Here is a 27,705-nt window from a genome sequence, read left to right as displayed (position 1 = left end):
GGCTCCTTCCTCTGAGTGCCCGGAGCATATACCTTTTTTTTTTTTTTTTTTTTGAGACAGAGTGTCACTCGGTCACCCAGGCTGAGTGTATTTGCGTGATCTCTGTTCACTGTAACCTCTGCCTCCCAGGTTCAAGAGATTCTGGGTGCCTCAGCCTCCCCAGTAGCTGGGATTACAGATGCCCACACCACGCCTGGCTAATTTTTGTGTTTTTAGGAGAGGTGGGGTTTCACCATGTTGCCCAGGCTGGTCTCAAACTCCTGACCTCAGGCGATCCACTCAGTTTGGCCTCCCAAAGTGCTGGGATTGTAGGCGTGAGCCACCACACCTGGCCCCAGAGCACATACCTTTCTGACACCACTTCCACTGCTGGCCGTGTGCCCTGGTGAGCCATAGAGGCCTGGGTTATCTTCGAGTCTCTCTCCCTCCATCCTGGAGCACAGCTGGTCCCGGAGGGCTGGGTTTGAGTTGGGAATTCTGCATGCTTTGGGCTCGTACCCCTGTGTCATTCTGTGTTGTCTGGTTCTTGGATCTGGTCTCAGAATTTGTAGGGCACCCAAGGCACGTGGCTGGCAGCCTGGAGCCCACAGTCCTGGCAGAGATCTAAAGCTAAAGGGGAATGGAGTGAGCATGGCAGCAGGGTGCGCTCAGCGGGCAGGGACAGTGAGGTTGGTGAGTCTGGGGTGCGGTGGGAGAGGGAGAAGCATTATTTGCTCTGTGAAAACAAGGCTGAGGCTTGCCGCCCACCCTCATTTGGGCCGTTTTTCTGTTTTGCAGTCCTTCTTCTTTCTCTACTCTTCTCTCTCTCTTTTCTAGAAATCTATTGTTAAAAATATGTAAATTCCAGCTGGGCACAGGTGGCTCACACCTGTAATCCCAGCACTTCGTGAGGCTGAGGCGGGTGGATCACCTGAGGTCAGGAGTTTGAGACCAGCCTGGCCAACACGACAAAATCCCGTTTCTACTAAAAATACAAAAATTAGCCAGGTGTGGTGATAGGTGCCTGTAATCCCAGCTACTGGGGAGGCCGAGGCAGGAGAATTGCTTCAACCCGAGGGGGCAGAAGTTGCAATGAGCCGAGATCACACCACTGCGCTCCAGCCTGGGTGACAGAGTGAAACTCTGTTTCAAAGAAAAAAAAGTAAACTCCAAGAAGACAGGGCCACATACTTAAATGAGGCAAGTGGAAATGAATGGGTGTTGCCTGGTTCCACAGTGATGAGCGCCGGGGCCGGTATTTGAGCCCAGGCCCCTCACTTCCAGCCTGTTTCCACTGCACCATGCATAGCACCTTTGAGTGTCTCGCCAAAAGCCAACAGCACCCCCATCTGATCTTCCTAATCACTCTGTAATATAAAGAGAGCAGGGCCTCGTGATCTGCATTTCCAGAGGGAGAAAGCAACACCTGACGGGTCCAGGGCAGGCCCAAGGCCCAGACAAGCCCCTCTGTGCATCTCACTCCTGGGTCAAGGGTCTTTCCACTGCACAGCCCTGCTTCCCTTTGGGGCCCAATGAAGCATCTTTCTCATGCATACTTTTTTTCCCAGAACAAATGATTTGGCTTTAAAAAGGGCAGACATCTGGCCGGGCATGGTGGCTCACGCCTGTAATCTCAGTACTTTGGGAAGCCAAGGCAGGCAGATCACAAAGTCAGCAGTTCGAGACAAGCCTGGACAACATAGTGAAACCCCGCCTCTACTAAAAATACAAAAATTAGCCAGCTGTGGCGGCAGGCACCTGTAGTCCCAGCTATTTGAGAGGCTGAGGCAGGAGAATCTCTTGAATCTGGGAGGCAGAGGTTGCAGTGAGCTGAGACTGTGTCATTGCACTCCAGCCTGGGAGACAGACTGAGATTCCCTCTCAGAAAAAAAAAGCAGATATCCATATCCAGGGGAACATACCCTGATCTCTGCTGGTGCCAGAAAGTTTAGAGAGAAAACACAAGAGCCTTAGGCACAGAATCAGCAGGGACACATGGGCCTGCGACTTGGCCCTCTTCAGACAGGGCAATCTGGCATTTGGCCCTATTCTCATGGCCCACACAGGTGCATGGACATGCGTATGCACATGCACACACACACACACACGCACGCATACGCGCACATGCGCACGCGCACACACACGCACACGCACACCCACGCATGATTGCACTGGCCCCAGTCACAGGCATTCCCCAGTATGCAGACTTTGTTCCAATGACAGAAACAGCCTCTTTGCAGAATTCCTACAATGCTTATACCAGGTCTCTGGCATTGCTGGGAAGCACAGAATGAGAAAAATGACTAGATGCTGTAAATGTACTTTTGTCACCAAGGTGGACTGAACCTTTTCTTGAATCCCAGAGGCTAAAGAAAAAGAAGCCAGTAATCCCAGCACTTTGAGAGGCTGAGACAGGTGGATCACCTGAAGGCAGGAGTGTGGGACCAGCCTGGCCAACATGGTGAAACCCCGCCTCTACTAAAAATGCAAAATATTCGATGGGTATCATGGCGGGCACCTGTAGTCCCAGCCAGGACCTTCCCCACGCACCCAGACAGCTTTCTATTCTCTGGGTTTCTTTGCCTATCTGTCTTGTCCTCCTGCCTTTCACTGTCCTGTCTAAATCCTCCTTCTTCCAGGAAGCCTTTCCTGATCCTGAGTAGGGCTGCCAGATATAGCAGATAAGAAATACAGGCCACCGGCTGGGCGCAGTGGCTCACACCTGTAATCTCAGCACTTTGGGAGGCCGAGGCGGGCGGATCACGAGGTCAAGAGATCGAGACCACCCTGGTCAACATGGTGAAACCCCGTCTCTACTAAAAATACAAAAAATTAGCTGGGCATGGTGGCGCATGCCTGTAATCCCAGCTACTCAGGAGGCTGAGGCTGGAGAATTGCCTGAACCCAGGAGGCGGAGGTTGCAGTGAGCTGAGATCATGCCATTGCACTCCAGCCTGGGTAACAAGAGCGAAACTCCGTCTCAAAAAAAAAAAAGAAAAGAAAATACCATATAATTTTATTTATTAGTTTGGGGGTTGAGGAGAGACCTCAGGTATCAAAATTTGGGTTCACTGAACTCCATAGGCACACTGTCATTAGAGATTTATAAAGTAACTTTTAAAATATTGACTATCCCCACTAGAGGGCACTCTTCTTAAATTTTAGATTGCCCGTAACAGTGAAGATTTAAGATCTTAAGTTTTAAGATTTCATTTTAACACAGCTGGGGACTGGAACCTGTTTATTTGTTTGCTTGTTTGTTTGCTTGGCTTTAAATAAACTTTTTTTACTAAGTTAACTTTTTGAACCCTCCTTTATATCATCTACATTTCTGTCTTTTGCAGAGTGTGTGGAACAATCAATTTAGTAATTTGTATCTCTTCCAAACAATTTTTTTTTCAGTTTATGTTCCCTCAGCAGGATATTATTAAAAAGATGAATGCTAAGGAATTATCACTAATTTTGTTAGGTATAATAAAGTCATTGTGCTTAGTGGGTTTTTTTTTAAGTCCTTATCTATGAGATACATTTTGAAATATTTATGGATGGAATGATTTATACCTGGCTGGGCGTGGTGGCTCATGCCCGTAATCCCAACACTTTGGGAGGCCGAGGTAGGCTGATCACTTAAGGTCAGGAGTTCAAGTCTAGCCTGGTCAACATGGTGAAACCCCGTCTCTATTAAAAATACAAAAATTAGCCAGGCATGGTCATGGGGGCCTGTAATCCCAGCTACTCAAGTCGCTAAGGCAGGAGAATCGCTTGAACGTGGGAGGTGGAGGTTGCAGTGAGCCAAGATCATGCCGTTGGACTCCAGCCTGGATGACATGAGTGAAACTCCATCTCAAATAAATAAATAAATAAATAAAATGAAAATTAGGTCAGGTGCAGTGGCTCGTGCCTGCCTGGGCAACAAGAGTAAAACTCCATCTCAAATAAATAAATAAATGAAATCAAATAAAAATTAAGCCAGAGGCAGTGGCTCATGCCTGTAATCCCAGCACTTTGGGTGGCTGGGGTAGGATTGCTTGAGCTCAGGAGTTTGAGACCAGTCTGGGCACCAGAGGGAGACCTCATCTCTACTAAAAAATAAAGGGCCGGGCGCGGTGGCTCACGCCTGTAATCCCAGCACTTTGGGAGGCCGAGGCGGGTGGATCACAAGGTCAAGAGATCGAGATCATCCTGGTCAATATGGTGAAACCCCATCTCTACTAAAAATACAAAAAATTAGCTGGGCATGGTGGCGCATGCCTGTAATCCCAGCTACTCAGGAGGCTGAGGCAGGAGAATTGCCTGAACCCAGGAGGCGGAGGTTGCAGTGAGCCGAGACCGCGCCATTGCACTCCAGACTGGGTAACAAGAGCGAGACTCTGTCTCAAAAATAAATAAATAAATAAATAAATAAATAAATAAATAAATAAATAAAATAAAAATTAGGCAGGCATGGTGGTACACACCTGTAGTCACAGCTACTCAGGAGGCTGAGGCAGAAGGATCACTTGAGCCCAAGAGGTGGAGGCAGCAGTGAGCTATGACCATGTCAGTACACTCCAGCCTGGGTGGCAAAGCAAGCCCCTCTCTCAAATTAATTACTTTTTTAAAAATGAAAAATTTAAAGAGTTGAACATTGTTTTAATGTGATAATAACCCTAAATCCTGTGGACTGTTCAGACTGCCTGCTATTTAACAGACACGTACAGGTCAATGTAACAGATACTCATAGATTCTTAGCTCTATGTCAGAAACATATGTTTCCTGCCAGGCATGGTGGCTCATGCCTGTAATCCCAGCACTTTGGGAGGCCGAGGTGGGCAGATCACAATGTCAGGAGTTTGAGAACAGCCTGGCCAATATGGTGAAACCCTGTCTCTACTAAAACTACAAAAATTAGCTGGTTGTGGTGGCAGGCACCTGTAGTCCCAGCTACTCAGGAGGCTGAGGCAGTAGAATTGCTTGAACCTGGGAGGCAGAGGTTGCCGTGAGCAGAGATCATGCCATGGCACTCCAGCCTGGGCAGCTCAGTGAGACTTCGTCTCAAAAAAAAAGAAACGAAACATACATTTCCCAGGTGCTGCAGGAGGTGCTGGAGTAACAAGGGCAGACGTGACTCCCCAGGAATTTGAGTCAGACATAGTTGAGGTTTGGAGTGGGACCAACCATGCAGTAAACACTGACTACAAATGAATCTTGGCTGGTACCAAATACCCTGTTTTCACAAGGCAGGGATTTTATTGGCATCTCTTTCTTAGTTTTATGGGTTTGAGTTGAATCATGTCAACCATGTGGTTAATAAATGAGAGATTTATTATTATTACTACTACTTCTAATAATTTCTACTAACGGTAATTTTTAAATCTTGATAGATTATAATTTTTCCCAGGACATGCAGCCTTTCATAATTATCATAACTATCTCATTGATCATTTAGCTAAATTGCAACTGCTAGGAGCTGCTGCCTTCCTGCTTGCTGAAGTCACCTGTCGCTTTTCCCCCAGCCATCTAAGGGCCTGTCTCCTGGCTCACTGAGCAGAAAGGCTGGCCCCGAGCTCTGCTCTGCTATGTGATGGTGGCAAAATCTGTCCAACGCTTTTCCTATCTCTCTTTTTATTCTACAGCAGAAGTATTGGGAGGCCCTAAACTCGGAGCAGGTATGGACAGTCATGCTTTTTCTCTTCCAGGAGGGATTTACCTGTGGCTTGATTTCAGTTCCTGTTTTTGTGAGACCTCCTTAGATGGCTGGCCCCATGACGAATTCCTTTAGTAAAAAAAAAAAAATGTTGGCCAGACACAGTGGCTCTTGCCTTGTAATCCCAGCACTTTGGGAGGCCGAGGCAGGCAGATCACCAGGTCAGGAGTTCAAGACTAGCCTGGGCAACACAGCAAATCCCATGTCTACTAAATTATAAAAAATTAGCCAGGCATGGCAGCTTGTGCTTGTAATCCCAGCTATTCAGGAGGCTGAGGCAGGAGAAGCACTTGAACGTGGGAGATGGAGGTTGCAGTGAGCCGAGATGGCACCCCTGCACTCCAGCCTGGGTGACGGAGCAAGACTCTGTCTTGAGGAAAAAAAAAGTCTCAAATGAGAGGCAAGACTGAGGATCCATGGGATTTTCAGGGCTCTCTCAGTTCTGAGTTCTGCTTTGTGGGTATTCAGGTAAGCCCAGGCTATCTAGTAGGGACTCCCAAGAAGGTGTGTAACCCAGTGAAGAAACATAGTTTGGAACAATAGTAGTAGCGGCAGACGTGCCTGCAGCAGCTGTGGCAATAAACAGTTCCGCACATTGTCATTCTGGGACCCTGGGCAGCTGGCGCTGTCTCTATGCCACCCTTGCCTCTAGGTGACAGATGGACACGTTTTGTACAACCACCTGTGCCTGTCGTCTCCTAGGATTGTTTCTGGTATGAAAATGGATCATCTTAGCCGGGCGCGGTGGCTCACGCCTGTAATCCTAGCACTTTGGGAGGCTGAGGTGGGTGGATCACCTGAGGTCAGGAGTTCAGGACCAGCCTAGCCATCATGCTGAAACCCCCATCTTTAAAAAATTTTAAAAAAATTTTTAAAAAGAAAATGGATTATCTTTTGCTCAGATTCTCTTCATGCCTGGTTTCCAGCAGTGGTTTTATTATAAAATGAAGTTTTAGGTTGGGCGCAGTGGACCCCGCCTGTAATCCCAGCACTTTGGAAGGCTGATGGGGGCGGATCACCTGAGCTCAGGAGTTGGAAACCAGTCTGGCCAACATGGGGAGATCCCCGTCTCTACTAAAAATACAAAAATTAGCTGGGTGTGGTGGCACGTGCCCTATACCAGTTTAAAGGCTCATTTGATCAAAGGGACAAGTTGTTTCTGTTTGCAGGCACCTGAACTGGTCAGGGTTGGCAAGAATAATTCTTAAGCAGCCATTTAAGAAGCGAGAACAGCGGTTTTCAATTATCAGGACATCTAAGAATCACTCTAGGAGCTTGTAAACATGCTAAACCTTAGGTCTCAACCCCCTACCTGGGGGCTAGGGTGAGCCCCCAGCATCAGTGGGTTTTTGTTTTGTTCTCTTTTGTTTTGAGACGGAGTCTTGCTCTGTCACCCAGGCTGGAGTGCAGTGGTGCGATCTCAGCTCAGTGTAACCTCCATCTCCCGGGTTCAAGCGATTCTTCTGCCTTGGCCTCCTGAGTAGCTGGGACTACCGGCACCTGCCATCACACCGGCTAATTGTTTGTAATTTTAGTAGAGGTGGGGTTTCACCATATTAGTCAGGATGGATGGGCTCCAACTCCTGACCTCATGATCCACCTGCCTCGGCCTTCCAAAGTGCTGGTGTTACAGGCGTAAGCCACCGCACCCAGCCGGCATCGGTGTTTTCAGCCAGCAGCCTGGGTGCGTCTGGTGTGACTGGCCAAGTACATACTCTGACAACAATGATCTAGGTCTCAGACCTCAGCTGGGAAACAGTTTTCATCAAAGAGCACACTGGCCATCCTCAGAGAACAGAACGGGGCCCTACTTCTTTTACTGGGGAGGTGGGTCATGTAGGCTGAAGGGCCTGGTGGGTGCTTTTATTTGGGATCTGATAGTGTCAGAAAGGAGTTTAGTTAAAGGGCTCCAGCCAGGTCTGCAACCGCAAGTTAATGAGATGTTTGCACTTTGAAGTGGCTGGCACAAACAGGTACAGGGGATGAGCGGCACAGACCAAGTCACTGCAGGGTCACTGGGGATCAGGTGGTCTTTTAACATGATGGCTTTTTAAATCACCAAGTATTAGAACTCGATTCAGTTATTATCAGTGCATCACTAACAAACTGGGCTCTTTATTTCTGTTCAAAACAAAGCCGCAACTTGTGTTTTATAATTGCCATGGCATGGGCATGACGTCAGTGGCTCAGGGGGCCTTCAAGATCTTCTCTGGGACCTCTAAGGATCGGAATGTTTGATTCCACTTCAGTTTGAGCAGCGTTGGAGCATCTTTCTTGGGGTGCATGTCCATGCCTGGCTCTGTTATCTTGTCCAAATAGATCATCTGCCCAGGCAGACACATCCTATGTCAGCTTTGCTGGTTGTTTCCTGGTACTGTCGAATGTGACCTTTTGCCTCAGAATCATCAGAGAGGCTCAGAAATGGGAGAGATCTTCTTATCTAGGTGCTGATCCAATACCACAGCTTACACATGGGGAAACTGAGGCCCCAGAAAACGAAGGCAAATTAGTGAAAGGAGGAGGACTTGAGCCCAATCCCTACGTGCCTCCATGGCTGGAACTCCAAAGGTAACACTAAGGAGCCCCTTGGGCTCTAATCCATCGTATCAGAGCAACGGGAGGACTTTGCAGACAGCCTCGTCAACGCTTATGTGCCCACCTGTTTTTGTTTGTTTTTGTTTTGAGATGGCGTCTCACTCTCACCCAGGCTGGAGTGCAGGGGCGCAATCTCAGCTCACTGTAAACTCCACCTCCCGGGTTCAAGTGATTCTCCTGCCTCAGCCTCCCGAGTAGCTGGGACTACAGGCACGCACCACCATGACCAGCTAATTTTTGTATTTTCAGTCGAGGTGGGGTTTCACTATGTTGGCCAGGATAGTCTCGATCTCTTGACCTCATGATCCACCTGCCTCGGCCTCCCAAAATGTTGGAATTACAGGTGTGAGCCACCACGCCCAGCATGCTCACTTGTTTTAGCTTTTCACTCTTAACCCAGCGAATTTTAATTTCCCATACTCATCTGAGTCAGTGATGAAATAGTCACTGGCAGTGCCCACCACTCTGAATTGAGTTTTAAGTGTTGACAAGTCTGCTGAGCCTCAGGTTTAGAGGAAGCACCATGTAGGAGGCAAGAGCGAACCTTTGCTGTGTTCCTGAGGAGCTCATCTACCTGAGACAAGGCAGATGTCCAAATAAATGTCAGGGCTGTCTGTGCTCAGGTGCAAATGAGTGCACTAGGTAATACAAAGCAAGATGCAGGTGCGAGCTCAATGGGCTAACGCAGTCAGGACAGGCTTCCTGAAAAGGTATTTACCTGGCCCAAAAAGAACAGGCTGAAGCTGGGCGTGGTGGCTTAATCCTGTAAAAGCTGAGCACTTTGGGAGGTGAGGAGGGCGGACTGCTTGAGTCCAGGAGTTCAAGATCAGCCTGGACAACATTGCAAGATTTTATCTCTACTAAAAATTAAAAACCTAGCCAGGCATGTAGTACATGCCTGTAGTCCCAGCTACTCGAGAGGCCGAAGCAGGAGGACTGCCTGAGCCCAGGAGTTTGAGGCAGCAGTGAGCCATGACTGCACCACTGCACTCCAGCCCGTGTGACAGAGCAAGACCTTGTCCTGAACAAATAACATAAAAAAGGATTAAGTTTGCCTGCTTTTTTTCCAGGAATGAGTTAGGCATGGAGTCAGGATAAACAGAACATGACTCAGTCTTACTAGACAAGGACTTGGTAGAGGCAGAGAACAGTGGAAAATGAGGGTCGGAAGAAAGTGAGCTATTATGTTTTGGGTGGATGCTCATTAGTTCCGTGATTTAAAGTTATGGTTGCCTCCTTAGGTCCTAGAAACACAGGCCTGGGTGACTCGTCCTTACCCGTTTGTCCTCGTTTGTGCCTGGATCATGAGAAACGGGATTGGAGCTGTTGTTTGGGGGGTCCAACAGATGAGAAGCATCCGTGCCACCCGGGTACCCTTTGTATCTTGTCTCCACAGTGGGACCCTGAGGATGTGAACCTTGAAGGGAGCAAAGACAACGTGGAGATACTCGGATCCCAGGTGCACTGGGACTCTGTGAGGACAGCAGACCTGAGTGCTGATGATTAACACCTTTGGAGCCAGCTGACCAGCTCAGAGCCCAGCATCAGGAATGTGTTCAGTAATGCAGTGGGAATCAATCTGCACTGACTCTGTAGTAGGAATTGAAGCTGCTGCAGAAGCTGCCCTGGAAAGTGAGGAACCAGGAGCCCCCACTGAGTGTGGCTGGTCGACATCATAGCTCATGATGGAGCTAAAACTTGTCCTGTAGACAGACCTGGACAGGGCCGGCATTTGTTCTGAAGATTACAAGTTTACAGACAGCGCTTGCTTTGTAAAGATAATCCAAAGGACATTGGACCCGCTTTTCCCTTTATTCCCTTGAGATTTGGCCATAAACTGAATACCTGCTAGGTTCCAGGAAGACTTTTTTCTTTTTCTTTTTTTTTTTTTTTTTTTTTTTTGAGACGGAGTTTTGCAGGCTGGAATGCAATGGTGCAATCTCGGCTCACTACAACCTCCACCTCCAGGGTTCAAGTGATTCTTCTGCCTCAGCCTCCCATGTAGCTGGGATTACGGGCATGCATTACTACGCCCAGCTAATTTTGTATTTTTAGTAGAGACCAGGTTTCTCCATGTCGGTCAGGCTGGTCTTGATCTCCCGATCTCAGGTGATCCGCCTGCCTTGGCCTCCCAGAGTGCTGGGATTACAGATGTGAGCCACTGCACCCAACCATGAGTTAACCTCACAAATAGCACATGTGTTTGGATCTCAGCAGAGCCCATTCTGGAAGACCTAGCTGAGCCAGATGAAAGGGTGGGCCCTGTGCTGGGGTGCCTGGGGCACACACAGGAACCAAGACCTGGCTTCTGCCCCTGAGTCACCCACTTGAGTTATCTGCTGGAAGTTATAGATAGGACTGTGTGGCCAGCCAAGTGTTTGTGAGATCACTGACACTGCAAAACGAAGCAGACTGTGCTGGGTACCAGGACTTCTCCAACCTGGCAAGGTGCGTGCTGAGGTGGGGTTTGCAGGTCAAGGGGACTGTAGGCTTCAGGAACTAACCAAATGCATATGGAGGCTAACAGGCATCATGGGAGGTGTTCAAGCACAACAATCCCTTTGGGGGATGATTTGGATACTGCCAGGATTGAGGGAAGGGTGCAGGGAATGGGGCTAAGGTGGGAGCAAACACTGGGGTGAATAAATTCTTTTTACAGAAATTCAAGTGTCTTCGTGTGGAGTGCAATGGTAAGTATGAATCCCTGCACAGTCACAGAAGTCTGCCCTGAGAGGAACTGGGAGAAATGCCAAGCAACACAGTTCTGCTCTGGGCTGGCCCACAGCCACCTGTGTGACTCAGCTGTAGCAGCCCCGTTTCTCCCGAGAGGCAGCGCAATTTCCGGCAGCATGACGCGGGTGCTTTGGGGAAGTAGGCTGGCTCTGCAGGTCTCTGCATGAATCCTAATGCCCCGGGTGACCTCTGAACTACAAGTGATCTTAAAGCCGCCAGGGTTTCCCCTTTATCTGAACTGTGTTGGTCCCTGGTTGTCTTGGAAAGTTTGTTGAAGTCAGTTTTGCTTTGTGATGTTAACCACTGAAGCTGTACTTCCAGGGAAGAGGAAGATTTGAATGGAGGCCCAGGATGCGGGGAGAAGAGTGTTCAAACAGATGAAAGCACAGAGGGCCGGATGCAGGGGAAGGTGGGAGTGAGCAAGGCAGGAAGGATCTGAGATGGCCAGAATGGATGATGCAGGATGGGCTGTAGGGGTGGGCAGAGGCTGAAAAGGAACCAGACTCTGGAGGCTGCTGAGTCAGTGCCTGGTTCTGTGGCCAACTGTTAGCTGTGGGAGACAGCAGAGTAGGAAGGTGACTGACTTGCCTCTGGCAGACCACAACTGATGGGTGAGTTTTTCATCCCTAAGGCTACAACATTCCAGGACCCAGAAATGTCATGGGTACAGAACGAACATCGGAAAGAGGTTTAATCTAAAGTACTGAGTGGTAACAGCAGAGCAGAAGAGCTTATCTTTAGAAAGGCAGAATGTGTGGGGATAGGATGACTTCTGGAGTTTGCCTTTAGCCTACCCTCTATTTTGAGGAAAGTCTGGATCATGCTCTCTGGGGCACCAAAAGTTGGTTGGATCCAGGTGAAAGTGGCCATTCACCCAAGAACATCAAATGATCTTGGCCAGGTACCGTGGCTCACGCCTGTAATCCCAGCATTTTGGCAAGCTGAGGTGGGCAGATCACTTGAGGACAGGAGTTCAAGACCAGCCTGGCCAACATGGTGAAACCCTATCTTTACTAAAAACACAAAAAAATTAGCCAGGTGTGGTTGGGGTTTCCTGTAATACCAGCTACTCAGGAGGCTGAGGCAGGGGAATCACTTGAACCCAGGAGGCAAAGGCTGCAGTGAGCAGAGATCAAGCCACTGCACTGCAGCCTGGGAGACAGTGTGAGACTCCTTTTCAAAAAAACAAAAAATTAGCCAAGCCTCGTAGCCCACGCCTGTAGTCCCAGCTGCTTGGGAGGCTGAGGCAAAAGAATTGCCTGGACCCAATAGGCAGAGGTTGCAGTGAGCTGAGAATGCACCACTGCACTCCAGCCTGGGCAATACAGCAAGACTTTGTCTTAAAAAAACAACAAAGGCTGGGCACGGTGGCTCAAGCCTGTAATCCCAGCACTTTGGGAGGCTGAGGCGGGTGGATCACGAGGTCAAGAGATCAAGACCATCCTGGTCAACATGGTGAAACCCCGTCTCTACTAAAGATACAAAAAAATTAGCTGGGCATGGTGGCACGTGCCTGTAATCTCAGCTACTCAGGAGGCTGAGGCAGGAGAATTGCTTGAACCCAGGAGGCGGAGGTTGCGGTGAGCGAGATCGCGCCATTGCACTCCAGCCTGGGTAACAAGAGCGAAACTCCGTCTCAAAAATAAAAAATAAAAAATAAAAATAAATAAATAAACAACAAAAGCCTTGCTGACTGAATAACACGAACTACCGAAGGTCCAAATATTATCTATCTCCCTAGATGCCATCAGCCCAGCCTCCTCCCTTCACAAACTAGTTTTTATCATCATGGTCCCAGCTTGTCTCAAGGGTAAGTCTCAAGCCTTTTCATGCACAGTGAATCACAAAACTGGGAATTCTGGAAGCAAGGTTTGGCTTCATTGTTCAACAAGACTCTTCCTGTACACAAAACTCCAGAACACTGCAGCCTCTGTGAAGAGACGCCAATCAAAATGCCTTTCTCCTAGTAGGAGGGGGCCTCTGTTACAGCTTTGTCTCTAGTCCTTAGACCAAGAGGGCAGTGGGAGTAACTTGCCCCAGTGACCAGTGAGCAGTGCACGGGCTTACCTACACTAGGGAGGGGCTAGGGAACAAATGATGTAATCATCTGCTCACCCACCTGGAGATGTGTAATACTGTCTGGTTGTGCTGCCCATCCTGTGTGGCTTGCAGCATGTTACCTAACCTTTGTGAACTCCTTAGGTAGACTAAGAATAATACCAATCTAGAAAGGTGAAGACTAAGTGAAATAACGTGAAAATGCAAACATAATACCTATTCAAAGTAGACTCTGAAGAGGGATTAGTGTTCTTCCCCTGCCCCACACACCGTGCTTCCTGCACACATCTGCTGAAAGACAGTAACCAAATAATCAGACCTATAGACGGAAGATTTCAGAGGTTTGAATTCCCTTAAACACAACTCCAATTAGTGATTATTCGGTCCCTACTTAAGCTACTCTAAAAAAAGGATTTCACCTATTTCAGGTGCCAAAGTCTTTATCGTTTAGTGAGAGCTCTGCTAAGATTTTCTTAAAAGCCTGTCTAGATCCAGAAGAACGAATCCCCTCATCTTCCTCCGTCAGTATGATGAAGAGATTTATGAGTGTCATTTGAAGACACATTCACAATATGTTTCTTTCAAAGGGGTATGAGCTCCTAGAGTAAGAAGAGGCACTGGGCCAAGGAGCATGGCTAGACTCCAGTTCCCAGGTCTGATGCAGTGTGATCTTTGTCATTTCCCTATGTCACAGTTTCCTCATCTGTAAAATGAAAGTTGGGTCTGATTTTTTTTCATCTTTTCTCTTTTATTAATGTGCCAATTTGTTTCCCACAGCATACTAACATCTTTAAAACTCGCAGGAAAGAGATTGTAAACAGAAATTTCAGCTATACTTTGAAAATAGGTTTCGTTTTGTTTTTAATCTTAGGAAAATTTATTTAAAAAAAGAAAATAGATTTCATGTACCTTTTCTTATATACCTATAACATACACCTCTTTCTGTTTGAATTTTACTATCCACTTGAGATAAAAACGTGTATCAATCACTAAGGAAAAGGCTAGAGGACACTTAGAAATATCTCTAGAATAATTTTGCAACAATTCCAAGATTCTCTGCACTTCTTTTTCTGTCCCTTAATTAGCCTTCTCTATATTTTCCAACTATGGAGGTATTGCTGTACTCTCTTCGATTTTACATTGTTTTCGATGCTTTGCAAGGAAACTCTGCCTTGAACGAACCCAAGACATAGTACAATGTTCAGGAAGATCTCCGAGTTTACACCTGCCTGTATGATATCCCAAAAGTCGTCATCTCGGTGAAAGGGACGACCTTAGAGAATAAAGAAGTTCAAGGAATGGTGCTCCCTTAAATGACTTAGCGTTAGAAAATACTGACTTTGTGGCCAGGCGCGGTGGCTCACGCCTGTAATACTAGCACTCTGAGAGGCCAAGGTGGATCACCTGAGTCAGGAGTTCAAGACCAGCTTGGCCATGGTGAAACCTCATCTTAAAAAAAAAATTTTTTTTAATAAAAAATAAGAAAGAAAAGACTGACTTTGCTTTTTCTTTTATCAACCCTGGAAGCCAAATAAGGCAACTGGGCATTCAGGACTTCTTTTGAGCAAAACACGTGATTAACACGCGATTACACTGAGTTAGCTTCTTTAAGACCAGAACACGTAATTACACAGACTTAACCTCTTCAATAGCCTCTCTTAATCTGTCGCTTGGAAAACGCTGCATAATGTCCCAATTCCGTCTGAATTTTCCATCAGCTGCCAGTGTTGATGGCAGAGGGCCCAGGTCTTCTCGTCCTCTCAGGGTCTGGCAGCTGTGACTACTGCGGAGTTCAGTCCCCAGAGTCGGGACCGCTGCCTTTCCTTTTCAATTGCCAGGGAGCTCATCCACGATCGTGCCAGACGGGCAGCGAGTGGTCTTCTCGAACTACACTGAAAAGACAAACCACCTGAACCAAACGCCAGCTCCCACTGCCTAACTCCTCCCAGCTGCATCCGCCGACATCTTGCTGCCCATTCCCAGCACCGCCAGCGCACTTCCGGGAAAAACGACATTGCGACTCCGCGCGTGCGCACTCCGCAGCCACCGCCTCCCGCGAGGAGCTAAGAGTTCCGCGGCCCCGCCCCTCCCGCGCTGACGGCCCCGGTTTCTGCCACGAGCCAGCGGCGACCCATCCCGGGAGGAAAACCGCTAAGGGCGTCTCCGTAGTGCAGCTTTCATCGCACGGGGTTTTTAAGGAGATAATTACGAGGCTGTTTTACGGTTCATATAGTGCTTAAGACCTCCCAACGGCCTAACGGTGTATTATGAATCATTCTTTGTTTTTAAATACGTTAAGAACCTTTTTGAAATAAAAATAGTGCAGGTACATGGTTTAAAGAAAGAAAATCAGATTGCCCCAAAAGGTTTATGAAGAAAAACAATAATGTTCTGTCCCTTTGATCCCGAGACTCCTTTTTAAAAACTTTTGGGCCACACGCAGTGGCTCACGCCTGTAATCCCAGCACTTTGGGAGGCCGAGGCGGGTGGATCACGAGGTCAAGAAATCGAGACCATCCTGGTCAACATGGTGAAACCCCGTCTCTACTAAAAATACAAAAAAATTAGCTGGGCATGGTGATGCGTGCCTGTAATCCCAGCTACTCAGGAGGCTGAGGCAGGAGAATTGCCTGAACCCAGGAGGCGGAGGTTGCGGTGAGCCGAGATCGTGCCATTGCACTCCAGCCTGGGTAACAAGAGCTAAACTCCGTCTCAAAAAAAAAAAAAAAAAAAAAAAAAAAAAAAATTACAAAAACTAACCTGGCGTGGTGGTGGTCGCCTGTAGTCTCAGCTACTAGGGAGGCTGAGGCAGGAGAATCACTTGAACTCGAGAGGCAGAGATTGCAGTGAGCCGAGATCACGCCATTGCATTCTAGCCTGGGCAACAGCAGCAAAACTCTCAAACAAACAAACAAAAAACAGCTTTTACACGTTCTAGTAGTTGTCTCCATTCCGTTTGATTTGGAACATGCTTTCCGGCTCCAGGCTTCTTAAGTAAGATCATCATACTTGCTTTTCCTGAGATGCATTATCTTCCGCTTCCATTAAGTACAGGCTGATGAGGCTCAGTAGCAGGGCAGGGCCACTGGTGTACTGACAACTGGATATTCACTGTCTTTGTATCCAAAGTTGTGTGGCGTCCCTCGCGCCGGGACCTCCTTGGCCACCCCGCTGTTCCTGAGCTAGAACCCGGCTTCTGAGCCCAGCACGCTCCAACTGCAGCCTGGCACAGTCCACGCCTCTGCTCAGAACTTCACCTTTCCTTTCGGCCTTCTTCGTGTCTTAGCGCTTGGAGTCCCAGGAGAGATCTGAGGGATTCTCTAAACCCACAGCTGGAACGAGGGACATCATACACGGCGGCCACCACAATCTTTCCCAAGGACAGCCTGGCCATGGATGAAAAGGGCCATTTCACGGGCCTTACATTCTGCTAGCCAGTGTAGCCTAAAGCTCTGATATTCAAATGTAGACTCTGAGGCTCCACCTGGTAGGATTCTCTAGGTTTGGGCAGGGCTTGGGAATCTTAACAAGCTCCTCAGGTGATTCTGTTACAGATGATCCAGGACCACTCTTTGAGAAACACTGTCCTTAGGAAATTACTTTTATTTATTTATTTTTTTCCCATCTCTTCCTGGTATTTTATTATTTTTAAATACAGAGACGGAGCCTCATTAGGATGCCCAGGCTAGTCTTGAACTCCTGGGCTCCAGAGATCCTCCTGCCTCAGCCTCCCAAAGTGCTGGGATTATAGGCATGAGCCACTATCCCTGCCAGGAAGTTACTTTTGTTTGTTTGTTTGTTTTTTCCCAGCAGAGACTCAACAAGAAAAGAAAACTTCAGGCCAACAGGCAATTACTTTTAAAACAGATCTATTTGTATGACATATTCTCACAAAACTACTTAGAATAGCAAAAAATGTGATAAAGCTCCCAAACCCCACTGTTGGGCAGGATTAAACATTATACTTTATGGCTGGGTAGTATGGCAGGTGTAGTGGCTCACACCTGCAATCCCAGCTCTTTGGGAGGCTGAGGCCAGTGGATCATCTGAGGTCAGGAGTTCGATACCAGCCTGACCAGTATGGTGAAACACTGTCTCTACTAAAATTACAAAAATTAGCCAGGCGTGGCAGCATGCACCTGTAGTCCCAGCTACTCAGGAGGTTGAGACAGGAGAATCAATTGAACCCAGGTGGCAGAGGTTGCAGTGAGCCGAGATGGGTGCCACTGCACTCCAGCGAGAGCCTCTGTCTCAAAAGAATATATATCTACTTTATTTTTATTTATTTATTTATTGAGATGGAGTCTCGTTCTGTTGCCCAAAGTGGAGTGCAGTGGTAACATCTCGGCTCATTGCAACCTCTGCCTCCTGGGTTCAGGCGATTCTCCTTCCTCAGACTCCCAAGTAGCTGAGACTACAAGCACACGTCACCACGACTAGCTAAATTTTGTATTTTCAGTGGAAATGGGGTTCGCCTTGTTGGCCAGGCTGGTCTCAAACTCCTGACCTCAAGTGATCCGCCTGCCTCAGCCTCCCAAAGTGCTGGGATTATAGACGTGAGCCACTACACTCGGCCCAAACATTATGCTTTAATGAATAAATGATATTTCACCATTAAACCTAAAAGATTGTAGAACCAAAAGGAAAAAAAAAAGTGTGTCTAAACATCCTGCTAAGACAAAAAAAGAAAAAAAAAAAAAGATCGTAGAACCATAGATTGAAGAGAAGACCTGAATTATCTTCAGATCATCTACTGTAGTGCCTGAGTGGCTTGCCTGTTCTCACAGCATGATTTCCCAGTTCTCATACAGTAAAAAAAAAGAAAAGAAAAACAAATTATGAAAGATAGTGGCAACTAATAGGCCAGGCATGGTGGCTCTCGTCTGTAATCCGAGCACTTTGGGAGGCTGAGGCGGGCGGATTACCTGAGATCAGGAGTTCAAGACCAGTCTGGCCAACATGGTGAAACCTTGTCTCTACTAAAAATACAAAAATTAGCCACATACCCATAATCCCAGCTACTTGGGAGGCTAAGGCAGGAGAATCACTTGAACCTGGGAGGCAGAGGTTGCAGTGAGTTGTGATCGTGCCGCTGCTCTCCAGCCTGGGCAACAAGATTGAAACTTGGTCTTAAAAAAGAAAGAAAGAAAGATAATGTAATCTAATAAAAGTAGAACCCAAGAGAGCTTGAGTCACCATTAGCAATTGTAAGAAAAATTATGATAGATCAGAAAAGTCTTAGAAATCATTAGATTCTGTCGTAAAGGGATTATGTGGATTTTTGTAGTAGAGGTTTGCTGACTGTGGAAGCACTTAAATACATCTTTAGAGAACTGTTCTAGTTTAAAGGAGTCTACAATGGGGATGGGGTGGAAGAGTTATATGGGATTATTGGGACAATTGAGCAAATTTGAATATGTACAATGTATTAGCTAACTTTATTGTTTCCTTTCTTGACAGAAATAATAAATTATGGTTGTTGGCTGGGCATAGTGGCTCATGCCTGTAATCCCAGCACTTTGGGAGGCCAAGAAGGGTGGATCACTTCAGGTCGGGAGTTTGAGACCAGCCTGACCAACATGGAGAAACCCCGTCTCTACTAAAAATACAAAATTAGCCAGGCATGGTTACGAATGCCTGTAATCCAAGCTACTCGGGAGGCTGAGGCAGAAGAATGGCTTGAACCCAGGAGGTGGAGGTTGCGATGAGCCGAGATCATGCCATTGAACTCCAGCCTGGGCAACAAGAGTAAAACTCTGTCTCAAAAAAAAAAAAAAAAAAGAAAAAAAAGAAAAAAAAATTATGGTAGCACAGGAGAAAACCCCTTAGGACATATACACTGACCTATTTAGGAGTGAAGCATCGTGATTTGGCAACTTACTTTTAAATATTTCAGCAGAAAAAAAACTATACATTTTTCAGGTACTTGGAGAGAGAGAGAGAGAGAGACAAAGCAAATGGAAGACAACTGGAGCAATAGATGAATCTAGGCAAACAGTATGAACATGTTCGTTATTCTTTCATCTTTTCTGTAGGTTGGAAGTTTTTCAAAGCCAGTTGGGGGAGAAAGCACAGGAATAAAGAAAGACTCTCACAGTTGGCCCCGTCACGAGATGGGCTCTCCACAGGTCTCCACTACTGCTGCCAGCAGAGGACCCTGAAATCCTAGGCTTTGCAGGGAGAGAGCTGGTTACTAGAGACTGCTTTTCTTTTCTTTTTTGAGACAGAGTCTGGCTCTGTTGCCAGGCGCCAGGCTGGAGTGCAGTGGCGCAATCTCAGCTCACTGCAACCTCTGCCTCCGGGGTTTAAGCAATTTTCCTGCCTCAGCCTCCCAAGTAGCTGGGACCACAGGTGCGCACCACCATGCCCAGCTAATTTTTTTTTCTTTTTTTATTTTTCTCTTTTCATTAAAAAAAATTTTTTTTTTTAAATTTTCCAGCTAATTTTTGTATATTTTTAGTAGAGACGGTGTTTCACCATGGTCTCGATCTCTTGACCTCGTGATCTGCCCTCCTCCGCCTCCCAAAGTGCTGGGATTACAGGCGTGAGCCACCGTGCCCGGCCTAGAGACTGCTTTTCGTTTTTGTTTTGTTTTGTTTTGTTTTGTTTTTTTGAGACGGAGTTTCGCTCTTGTTAGCCAGGCTGGAGTGCAATGGCGTAATCTTGGCTCACCGCAACCTTCGGGGTTCAGGCAATTCTCCTGCCTCAGCCTCCTGAGTAGTTGGGATACAGGCACGTGCCACCACGCCCAGCTAATTTTTTGTATTTTTAGCAGAGACGGGGTTTCACTATGTTGACCAGGATGGTCTCAATCTCTTGACCTCGTGATCCACCCGCCTCGGCCTCCCAAAGTGCTGGGATTACAGGTGTGAGCCACCGCCCCCGGCCTAGAGACTGCTTTTCAAGCAGCTTCCCAAATGTGGCTGGACTCTGAGCTGACTGATTGTAGTGTGATGTCAGGCCACAAAGGGAGGGTAAATTCCGGTTTGTCTGGTACTGAGAAAAAAATAGGCCCTGTATCTGAGACAGCCCTGATAAGGTGCTTCCCTGGACATGAGTAATGGTCAGACCCAGAGGATGACCCAGGACTAAGAAAGCTGGACAATGGAAAGTCTGGAGCACTGTGACAAGGAAATTCTTCCCCTGAATTGCCTTTTCCTATTGAGATAAGATAGTACACAATAAAGCGCCAGGCTCAGAAGTGCTGCTGCCAATCTCAGCCGGAGCAGCTGGCGCTCAGGCCATAGCTAAAGCACATCAGCGCCCGGGGCTGTCAGCACCTGGGTTGTCTCCAGAAGGCCAGCTCTGATGGGGGCAAGTCCTGACCCCCACCACTTACCGGCTGTGGGACTCCAATGTTTGTTCATCAAAAAAAAAAAAAAAAAGAAAAAGAAAAAGAAAAAATAAATGTTCTCCTCTTCTACCTGTTTTACTGGGTGGTGGTTCCAAAAACTGAAAACCATGCCAGGCGTGATGGCTCACATCTATAATCCCAGCACTTTGGGAGGCAGAGATAGGTGGATCACCTGAGGTCAGGAGTTCAAGACCAACCTGGCCAATATGGTAAAACCCCATTTCTACTAAAAATACAATAATTAGCCAGGTGTGGTAGCAGGTGCCTATAATCCCAGCTACTCGGGAGGTAGAGGCAGGAGAATCGCTTGAACCCGGGAGGTGGAGGTTGCAGTGAGCCAAGATCGTGCCATTGCACTCCAGTCTGGGCAGCAAGAGCAAAACTCCGTTAAAAAATAAATAAATAAAAATAAAAGCAAACCATAAAAGGGCCTTTCCCCCCACTCCCAAATACCATAAATGTATCAGTTATTATTATTACTTCCTCATATGAAGCAGTTAGGTTTGTAGATACTTCCTCTTTTTTTTTTAAGACAGAGGGTCTGGCTATTTTGCCCAGCTGTTCTCAACCTACTGACTCAGCGATCCTCCCACCTTAGCCAGTCTAGTAGCTGGGACTACTACAGGCACGTGCCACCGAGCCCAGCTAGAGTCCCCTGTTTTAAGTCTAGTTCCCTATTTCTTTAAAAGTCATCAGGATGTCTTTTAGGCTCTGAGGACCTTTTAACTTTGAGATTGTATAAGTCAAGTCCTGGCCGGGCATGGTGGCTCACGCCTGTAATCCTAGCACTTTGGGAGGCTGAGGTGGGTGGATCACCTGAGGTCAGGAGTTCAAGACCAGCCTGGCCATCATCGTGAAACCCCAACTTTATTAAAAAAAAAAAAAAGTATAAAAAAATAAGTCAAGTCCTTTGAACTTCTGAGGAGGCAGGATTGAGACACTTTGAAATTCCCCACTGTCTCCTGAGTGAGCAGAGTGACAGAAGCGGTTACCCTTTTAATAGCATCTTAACCGGGAAGTAGACCCCTGGGGGCAAGCAGTGACTCACCCACCCTGTCACGAATGAGTCAGTGTCCCAGCAGAGCAGGGGCTGGCAGCCTCCTACTTCAAGGCGTGGGAAGCAAGGCCTAGGCTCAGTCCTGGATATTGGTCTTGTCACATTGGGGTTGGTAGCATAGAGCCCTGGAGAGAAGCTGATGCTTTTGGATTGGTCTTTAGGAGGCGAGGACTGAGCTAATGGGCATGTGATACAGAGAAACACTGTGAGTCAGGATAAGGGAGAACTTTCATGTGGCCCTGTCTGAGCTGCAATGGTTGCGGGGTTCCCTGTTACTGGAGTAATTCCCACACAGCCTTACCCCTCCTATAAAGATGTCTGGGGCCAGGCATAGTGGCTCACGCCTGTAATCCCAGCACTTTGGGAGACTGAGGCAGGCAGATTACTTCAGGCCAAGAGTTTGAGACCAGCCTGGCCAACATGATGAAACCCCATTAATTAGCCAGGTATCAAGGCATACACCTGTAATCTCAGCTACTCAGGAGGCTGAGGCAGGAGAATCACTTGAACCAGGAAGGTGGAGGCTGCAGTGAGCTGAGATGGCACCAGTGCACTCCAGCCTGGGAGACAAAGAGACAGAGGGAGACTCCATCTCAAAAAAAAAAAAAAAAAAAAAAAAAAAAAGATGTTTTGGGGAAGAGGTATCATTGACCAGAGAGTTGGATCAGACGGCATGTCAAGGCGTCTTCAGTCTTAAGAATCTGAGCTATTTCTGCCTAGCGATGAACTTGCATTAACACATCTTCTGCTTAGTAGCCACATCTGAACTTCTTTTTTCTTTTTTTTTTACATTTTTTGGAGAGACAGGGTCTCACTCTGATCTTGTGGTCCCTGTCCCAGGAACTGACTCAGCACAAGAGGACAGCTTCAGCTTTCTATGATTTAATCCCTGACCAGTCAGCACTCCTGACTCACTGGCTTCCTCTCACCCACCACGTTGTTCTTAAAAACTCTGCTCCCCTTTCCGTGTTACCTGCCGAGGGCTCCATATGGCATTGTTCTAGATTCCCGTCGTAACTTAAATGGAAACTTTCACAATGCCCGGAACCCCCGATGTCCTGCAAATGAAGGAGGAGGATGTCCTTAAGTTCCTGGCAGCAGGAACCTATTTAGGTGGCACCAACCTTGACTTCCAGATGGAACAGTATATCTATAAAAGGAAAAGTGGTGGCATCTACATCATAAATCTGAAGAGGACCTGGGAGAAGCTTCTCCTGGCAGCTCATGCCATTGTTGCCATTGAAAACCCTGCTGATGTCAGTGTTATATCTTCCAGGAATACTGGCCAGAGGGCCATGCTGGAGTTTGCTGCTGCCACTGGAGCCACTTCAACTGCTGGCCGCTTCACTCCTGGAACCTTCAGTAATCACATCCAGGTAGCCTTCTGAGAGCCACGGCTGCTTGCGGTTACTGACCCCAGGGCTGACCACAGCCTCTCACGGAGACGTCTTATGTTAACCTACCTACCATTGCTCTGTGTCACACAGATTGTCCTCTGCGCTATGTGGACATTGCCATCCCACGCAACAACAAGGGAGCTCATTCACTGGGTTTGATGAGGTGGATGCTGGCTCGGGAAGTTCTGCGCATGCGTGGCACCATCCGTGAACACCCGTGGAAGGTCATGCCTGATCTCTACTTCTACAGAGATCCTGAAGAGATTGAAAAAGAAGAGCAGGCTGCTGCTGAAAAGGCTATGATCAAGGAGGAATTTCAGGGCGAATGGACTACTCCAGCTCCTGAGTTCACTGCCACTCAGCCTGAGGTTGCCGACTGGTCTGAAGGTGTGCAGGTGCCCTCTGTGCCTATCCAGCAGTTCCCTACTGAAGACTGGAGCGCCCAGCCTGCCACTGAAGACTGGTGTGCAGCTCCCACTGCTCAGGCCACTGAATGGGTAGGAGCAACCACTGAATGGTCTTAAGCTGTTCTTATGTGGGCTACTAAACAATATAAGATTCATGGGAAATAAACATCGAGTTTCTAAAAGTTGTGTTCATTTATTTGTTTATTTATTTTTATAAAGACAGGGTTTCACCATGTTGGTCAGGCTGGTCTTGAACTCCCGACCTCGGGTGATCCACCCGCCTCGGCCTCCAAAGTGCTTGGATTACAGGCGTGAGCCACCATGCCCGGCCTATTTTGTTTTTTTATTCCAGATCAGAATACCTGGGATTTCATACCAAAGTATAACAATAAATACATGTTTGACATGAATTGTACTTCTAAAAAAAAAAAAAACAAAACCCAAAAAAAACCCAAAAACTCTGCTCCCTGAATGCCCAAATGCTGGGGAGACTGATTTGAGTGATAATTAAAGTCTCCCACGCAGCTGGCCCTGTGTGAATTACTCTTTCTCTATTGCAATTCCCGTCTTGATAAATAGGCTCTGCCTGGGCTTTGGGTAAGGTGAACCCATTGGGTGGTTGCAGAAACAGTGCTGCCTGCTCACTGGGGCAATGCATGTGACTGTGAGATAATGCAGTCATTTTCAACCCCAGCTGTGCATCAGAATCGCTTGTGGTTGGTTTTTGTTTTTGATTTCAGATTTCCTGGCCCCACCCTTCACGTATTCTGATTCAGTGGATCTGGGGTGAGGCCCCTGTAATGTCTGTGATTTGCTTTCACAAATTTAGGGGTAGAAATAACGTCATATCATTTTTGTTTTTCCATTTCTGCACTCAACAGGGCACATGTTTTATTGCAGGATGCCCAGAATACCCTACTGAAGCTTCCACCTACCCTGAGTTTTTCTGAGAACCCTAAAGACTTACTAAGTTCTAAAAAGTGAACGAGCTGGATGGGCACAGTGGCTCAAGCCTATAATCCCAGCACTTTGGGAGGCCGAGGGAGGCGGATCACCTGAAGTCAGGAGTTCAAGACCAGCCTCGCCAACATGGTGAAACCCCATCTCTACTAAAAATGTAAAAATTAGCTTGGCACAGTGGTTCACGCCTGTAATCTCAGAACTTTGGGAGGCCAAGGTGGGTGGATCACCTGAGGTCAGGAGTTCAAGACCAGCCTGACCAACCACGTCTCTACTAAAAATACAAAATTAGCCAGGCGTGGTGGCACATGCCTGTAATCCCAACTACCGAGGAGGCTGAAGCAGGATAATCACTCAAACTGGGGAGGCAGAGGTTGCAATGAGCCAAGATTGTGCCATTGCACTCTAGCCTGGGCAATAAGAGTGAAACTCTGTCTCAAAAAAGAAAAAAAAAATACAAAAATTAGCTGGGCATGGTGGCAGGTGCCTGTAATCCCAGCTACTCAGGAGGCTGAGGCAGGAGAATCACTTGAAACTGGGAGGTGAAGGTTGCAGTGAGCTGAGATCATGCCACTGCACTCCAGCCTGGGTGACAGAGTAAGACTCCCATCTCAAAAAAAAAAAAAAAATAAAGAAAGAAAGAAGGCACTGCAGTGGAATTAGTCTGGCTTCCACTCCCAGAGGGGAGAGATTGGACGGTAAGCAGCTGCCTGCTTTTCTTTCCTGCACCTCACTTTCCTTATCTGTGAAATAAGAAAAGTATTTTCCACCTCATAAGATTGTGTTGAAGGCTAAAAGAGCACAGAGGCCGTGACAGGACACAGTAAGTGCTCAATAAATGATGGCTATTGCCATGAAGGTGGCAAGGCCTCCTGGTTAGGGATGTGGGCTCCAGAGCCAGACTGCCTGGGTTCACAGCCTGGCAGCCACTCTAATTCTGTAACCGCCACGCCTGCATTTCCTGCTCTCTACCATGGGGGTGATAACGACTTCCTCACAGAACTGTTATTAAGTGAATTAATAAGCGCAAGACTCTTTTCATCGATGCTGGGCAAATAATACCGAATAACTATTAGCAGTTAAGGTTACCTCTGCTGTGACTTCTCACTGCCTCATGGTGTCACTGTTGGTCACTGGTCCTGCCCTTGTCCTTAGCTTGTACCCTCCAGCTGCTCCTAGCAGGCTCACAGGGCAGCTGTGACCCTTCAAGGAGAGACCACCTCCCCCACCTCTTGCTAATCTTGGCTAAGAGAATCCTTACTTGGGCTCCTAAGTTCACCTACACAGCGTCCTCCTGGGACACGAGCTGGCTCTGGAATGCTGTGTCAGACGCGTTCCAGCCTCACCAGCTCAGAGAGCCAGGACCCGTGCTCTGGCCGGCTCCTCCCCGGAGATTCACCCCAGGGTCTGCAGCTTTTCTTTGGCCACCTTGGAGCCTTAAGGGTCTGAGAGCAGCCCTTTCTCCAAACAGTGAAGCAATTCTTCTGAAGGAATTCCTATGGTAACTCCCGGGATCCCCCTTCCCACTCTGACGATGGTTGCCCTCTGTGCCTCCAAGTGACTTAGTTAGGAGATTTCCTTACCAGATGTCAACATTACACTTCTGGTGGTACCACTGCCTGGGATTCCAAGGCCATTTTTCTCTTCCTTAGAGAATCGGGGTGGGGGAAAACCCACATGTCTAATCTCTGCTGGAAACCACATTATGTGTAATTTAAAAAAACCCCAGGCATGGCTGGGTGCGGTGGCTCATGCCTGTAATCCCAGCACTTTGGGAGGTCAAGATGGGCGAATCATCTGAGGTCGGGAGTTCGAGACCAGCCTGACCAACATGGAGAAACCCCGTCTCTACTAAAAATGCAAAATTAGCTGGGCATGGTGGCACATGCCTGTAATCCCAGCTACGCAGGAGGCTGAGGCAGGATAATTGCTTGAATCCAGGAGGGAGAGGTCGCAGTGAGCAGAGATCGAGCCATTGCACTCTGGCCTGGGCAGCAAGAGGGAAACTCCATCTCAAAAAAAAGAAAGAAAGAAAGAAAGAAAGAAAGAAAGAAAAAACACAGAAAAAACCCCAGGCATGATTTCAACATGCAGCCAAGGTAGAGAATCACTAAGGTAGGAAGACTGAGACCTCATGGTTGTGAAAACACCTGCACAGCAGGGAGGCTGTGCGTTTATTCCCTTGAGGCTGCCATTCCTCAGAACATTTCGATTCTAGAAGGCTGGTGCTAAGTCGGGGTTTAGAGATCAGCTGCCTCAGTGATTCTCAAACAGCTTCTCAGGACTCAGCTCCTGATCAGCGACGCTGATTCAGTAGGATGGGGGTGGAGGAGTGAGAGGAATCCCAGATCGCAGTGAGAAGCATGGTGAGGAACCCTGGGCAGGAGGGTTATGGGCAAGGTGGGCGAAGGGCTGTTGGCACATTTGTGCCTAGGCAGGGAGTTATGAGAAGCAAGGGCAGCGTCTCAGAGGGGATCAGATGTGAGAGAAATGCCATCAGAAGCCGGCAAAAAACCCACAGTTCTCCCAGTGAATTGCCAAATCTCTCTCCAATAATATATCCTCTGTCTGACTATCAGGGCATATTTTCAGATGGAAGAAAATGTGTGTCTGAAGCAGGAATCCCAAGATCAGAACCCTCTGTGGGAGCGGAGGTGAACCCTTGGGAGTGGACGCTGGGAAGACAATTGCTGCCGATGGCCAGTGAGGAAAGCCTTGGGCTCTGATGACCTCATGGCTCTTTTCTGTCCCCGGTGACTGGACACTCCCTTCCCCTCTGCCCACCTCCACCCACAGGCATATCAGACAGATGACCACGTGAGCACGGGAAAAGTGTTCCCATCGATAACACACATTCTCACGTGCTGCTGCGGCTGCCTCCACCCGGCCTCATCCTAGGTGTTCCGTGATGTTGGGCTGAGCAAGGCGGAGTGAGGTCAGCCCAGAGTTTGTGCTCTCTTTCCCTGGAGACCCAGGAAGTTTTGAAAAGTTGCATAAGAGCAAATGCCTTAAATTCTTTGTGTGAAACCTTTAGCTCTGGCAGTCCATGCCTCCTATGTCCCCTGGTTCACGGTGTGTGTGACCTTGTTTTTCTCAGTGGTGTTCACCAGGAGAGGTAAAAGAATATATATATTCCCTTATCTCCTCAGAGGGGTCAGCAAGGCAGCCTGATGAGGCATGAAGCAGGGAAGAGCTGAATTAAACTAGGCTCAAATGTACCAGCTCCAGAGCCCACGCCTCAGAAGGAATCTTCCTCCAGGACTGTGCTGTGCATTCAGGCTGGGCATGGCCCTGAGGGGTCTCCTTACACCTAAAGTGTTGTGAGTTCTTCAAAGCTAGTGATAAAGAGCCCAGAGTGGCCCGGCGCAGTGGCTCACGCCTGTAATCCCAACACTTTGGGAGGCTGATGCGGGCGGATCACAAGGTCAGGAGTTCGAGATCAGCCTGACCAACATAGCAAAACCCCGTCTCTACAAAAA

General features: G+C 47.8%; 1 protein-coding gene and 1 pseudogene across 8 annotated transcripts in view; both read left to right on the top strand.

Moving 5' to 3' along the window:
• Positions 1–14,959, top strand: part of TMEM44 (transmembrane protein 44) — a 48,643-nt gene extending 33,684 nt beyond the window's left edge. For 2 of the 8 annotated variants that reach the window (XM_039478670.2, XM_074404755.1), the window contains exons 10-11: positions 5,595–5,627; positions 9,657–14,785. In XM_039478670.2, the coding sequence (XP_039334604.2) occupies positions 5,595–5,627; positions 9,657–9,767 (144 nt within the window). In that variant the 3' untranslated portion in view covers positions 9,768–14,785. Of the gene's footprint in view, positions 1–5,594; positions 5,628–9,501 lie in introns of all 8 variants that reach the window. The other 6 variants (XM_074404754.1, XM_039478667.2, XM_039478673.2 and 3 more) reach the window with 6 other exon arrangements.
• Positions 14,960–22,467: 7,508 nt separating this feature from the next.
• On the top strand, positions 22,468–23,386 carry LOC101050539 (small ribosomal subunit protein uS2-like; annotated as a pseudogene).
• Positions 23,387–27,705: the final 4,319 nt, after the last annotated feature.

This window comes from Saimiri boliviensis, chromosome 8 (assembly GCF_048565385.1).
Source record: "Saimiri boliviensis isolate mSaiBol1 chromosome 8, mSaiBol1.pri, whole genome shotgun sequence".
In the NCBI taxonomy this organism is placed as follows: domain Eukaryota; kingdom Metazoa; phylum Chordata; class Mammalia; order Primates; family Cebidae; genus Saimiri; species Saimiri boliviensis.
Note: the sequence above shows the minus strand (reverse complement) of the source record. Positions and strands in the feature narration are given on the sequence as shown.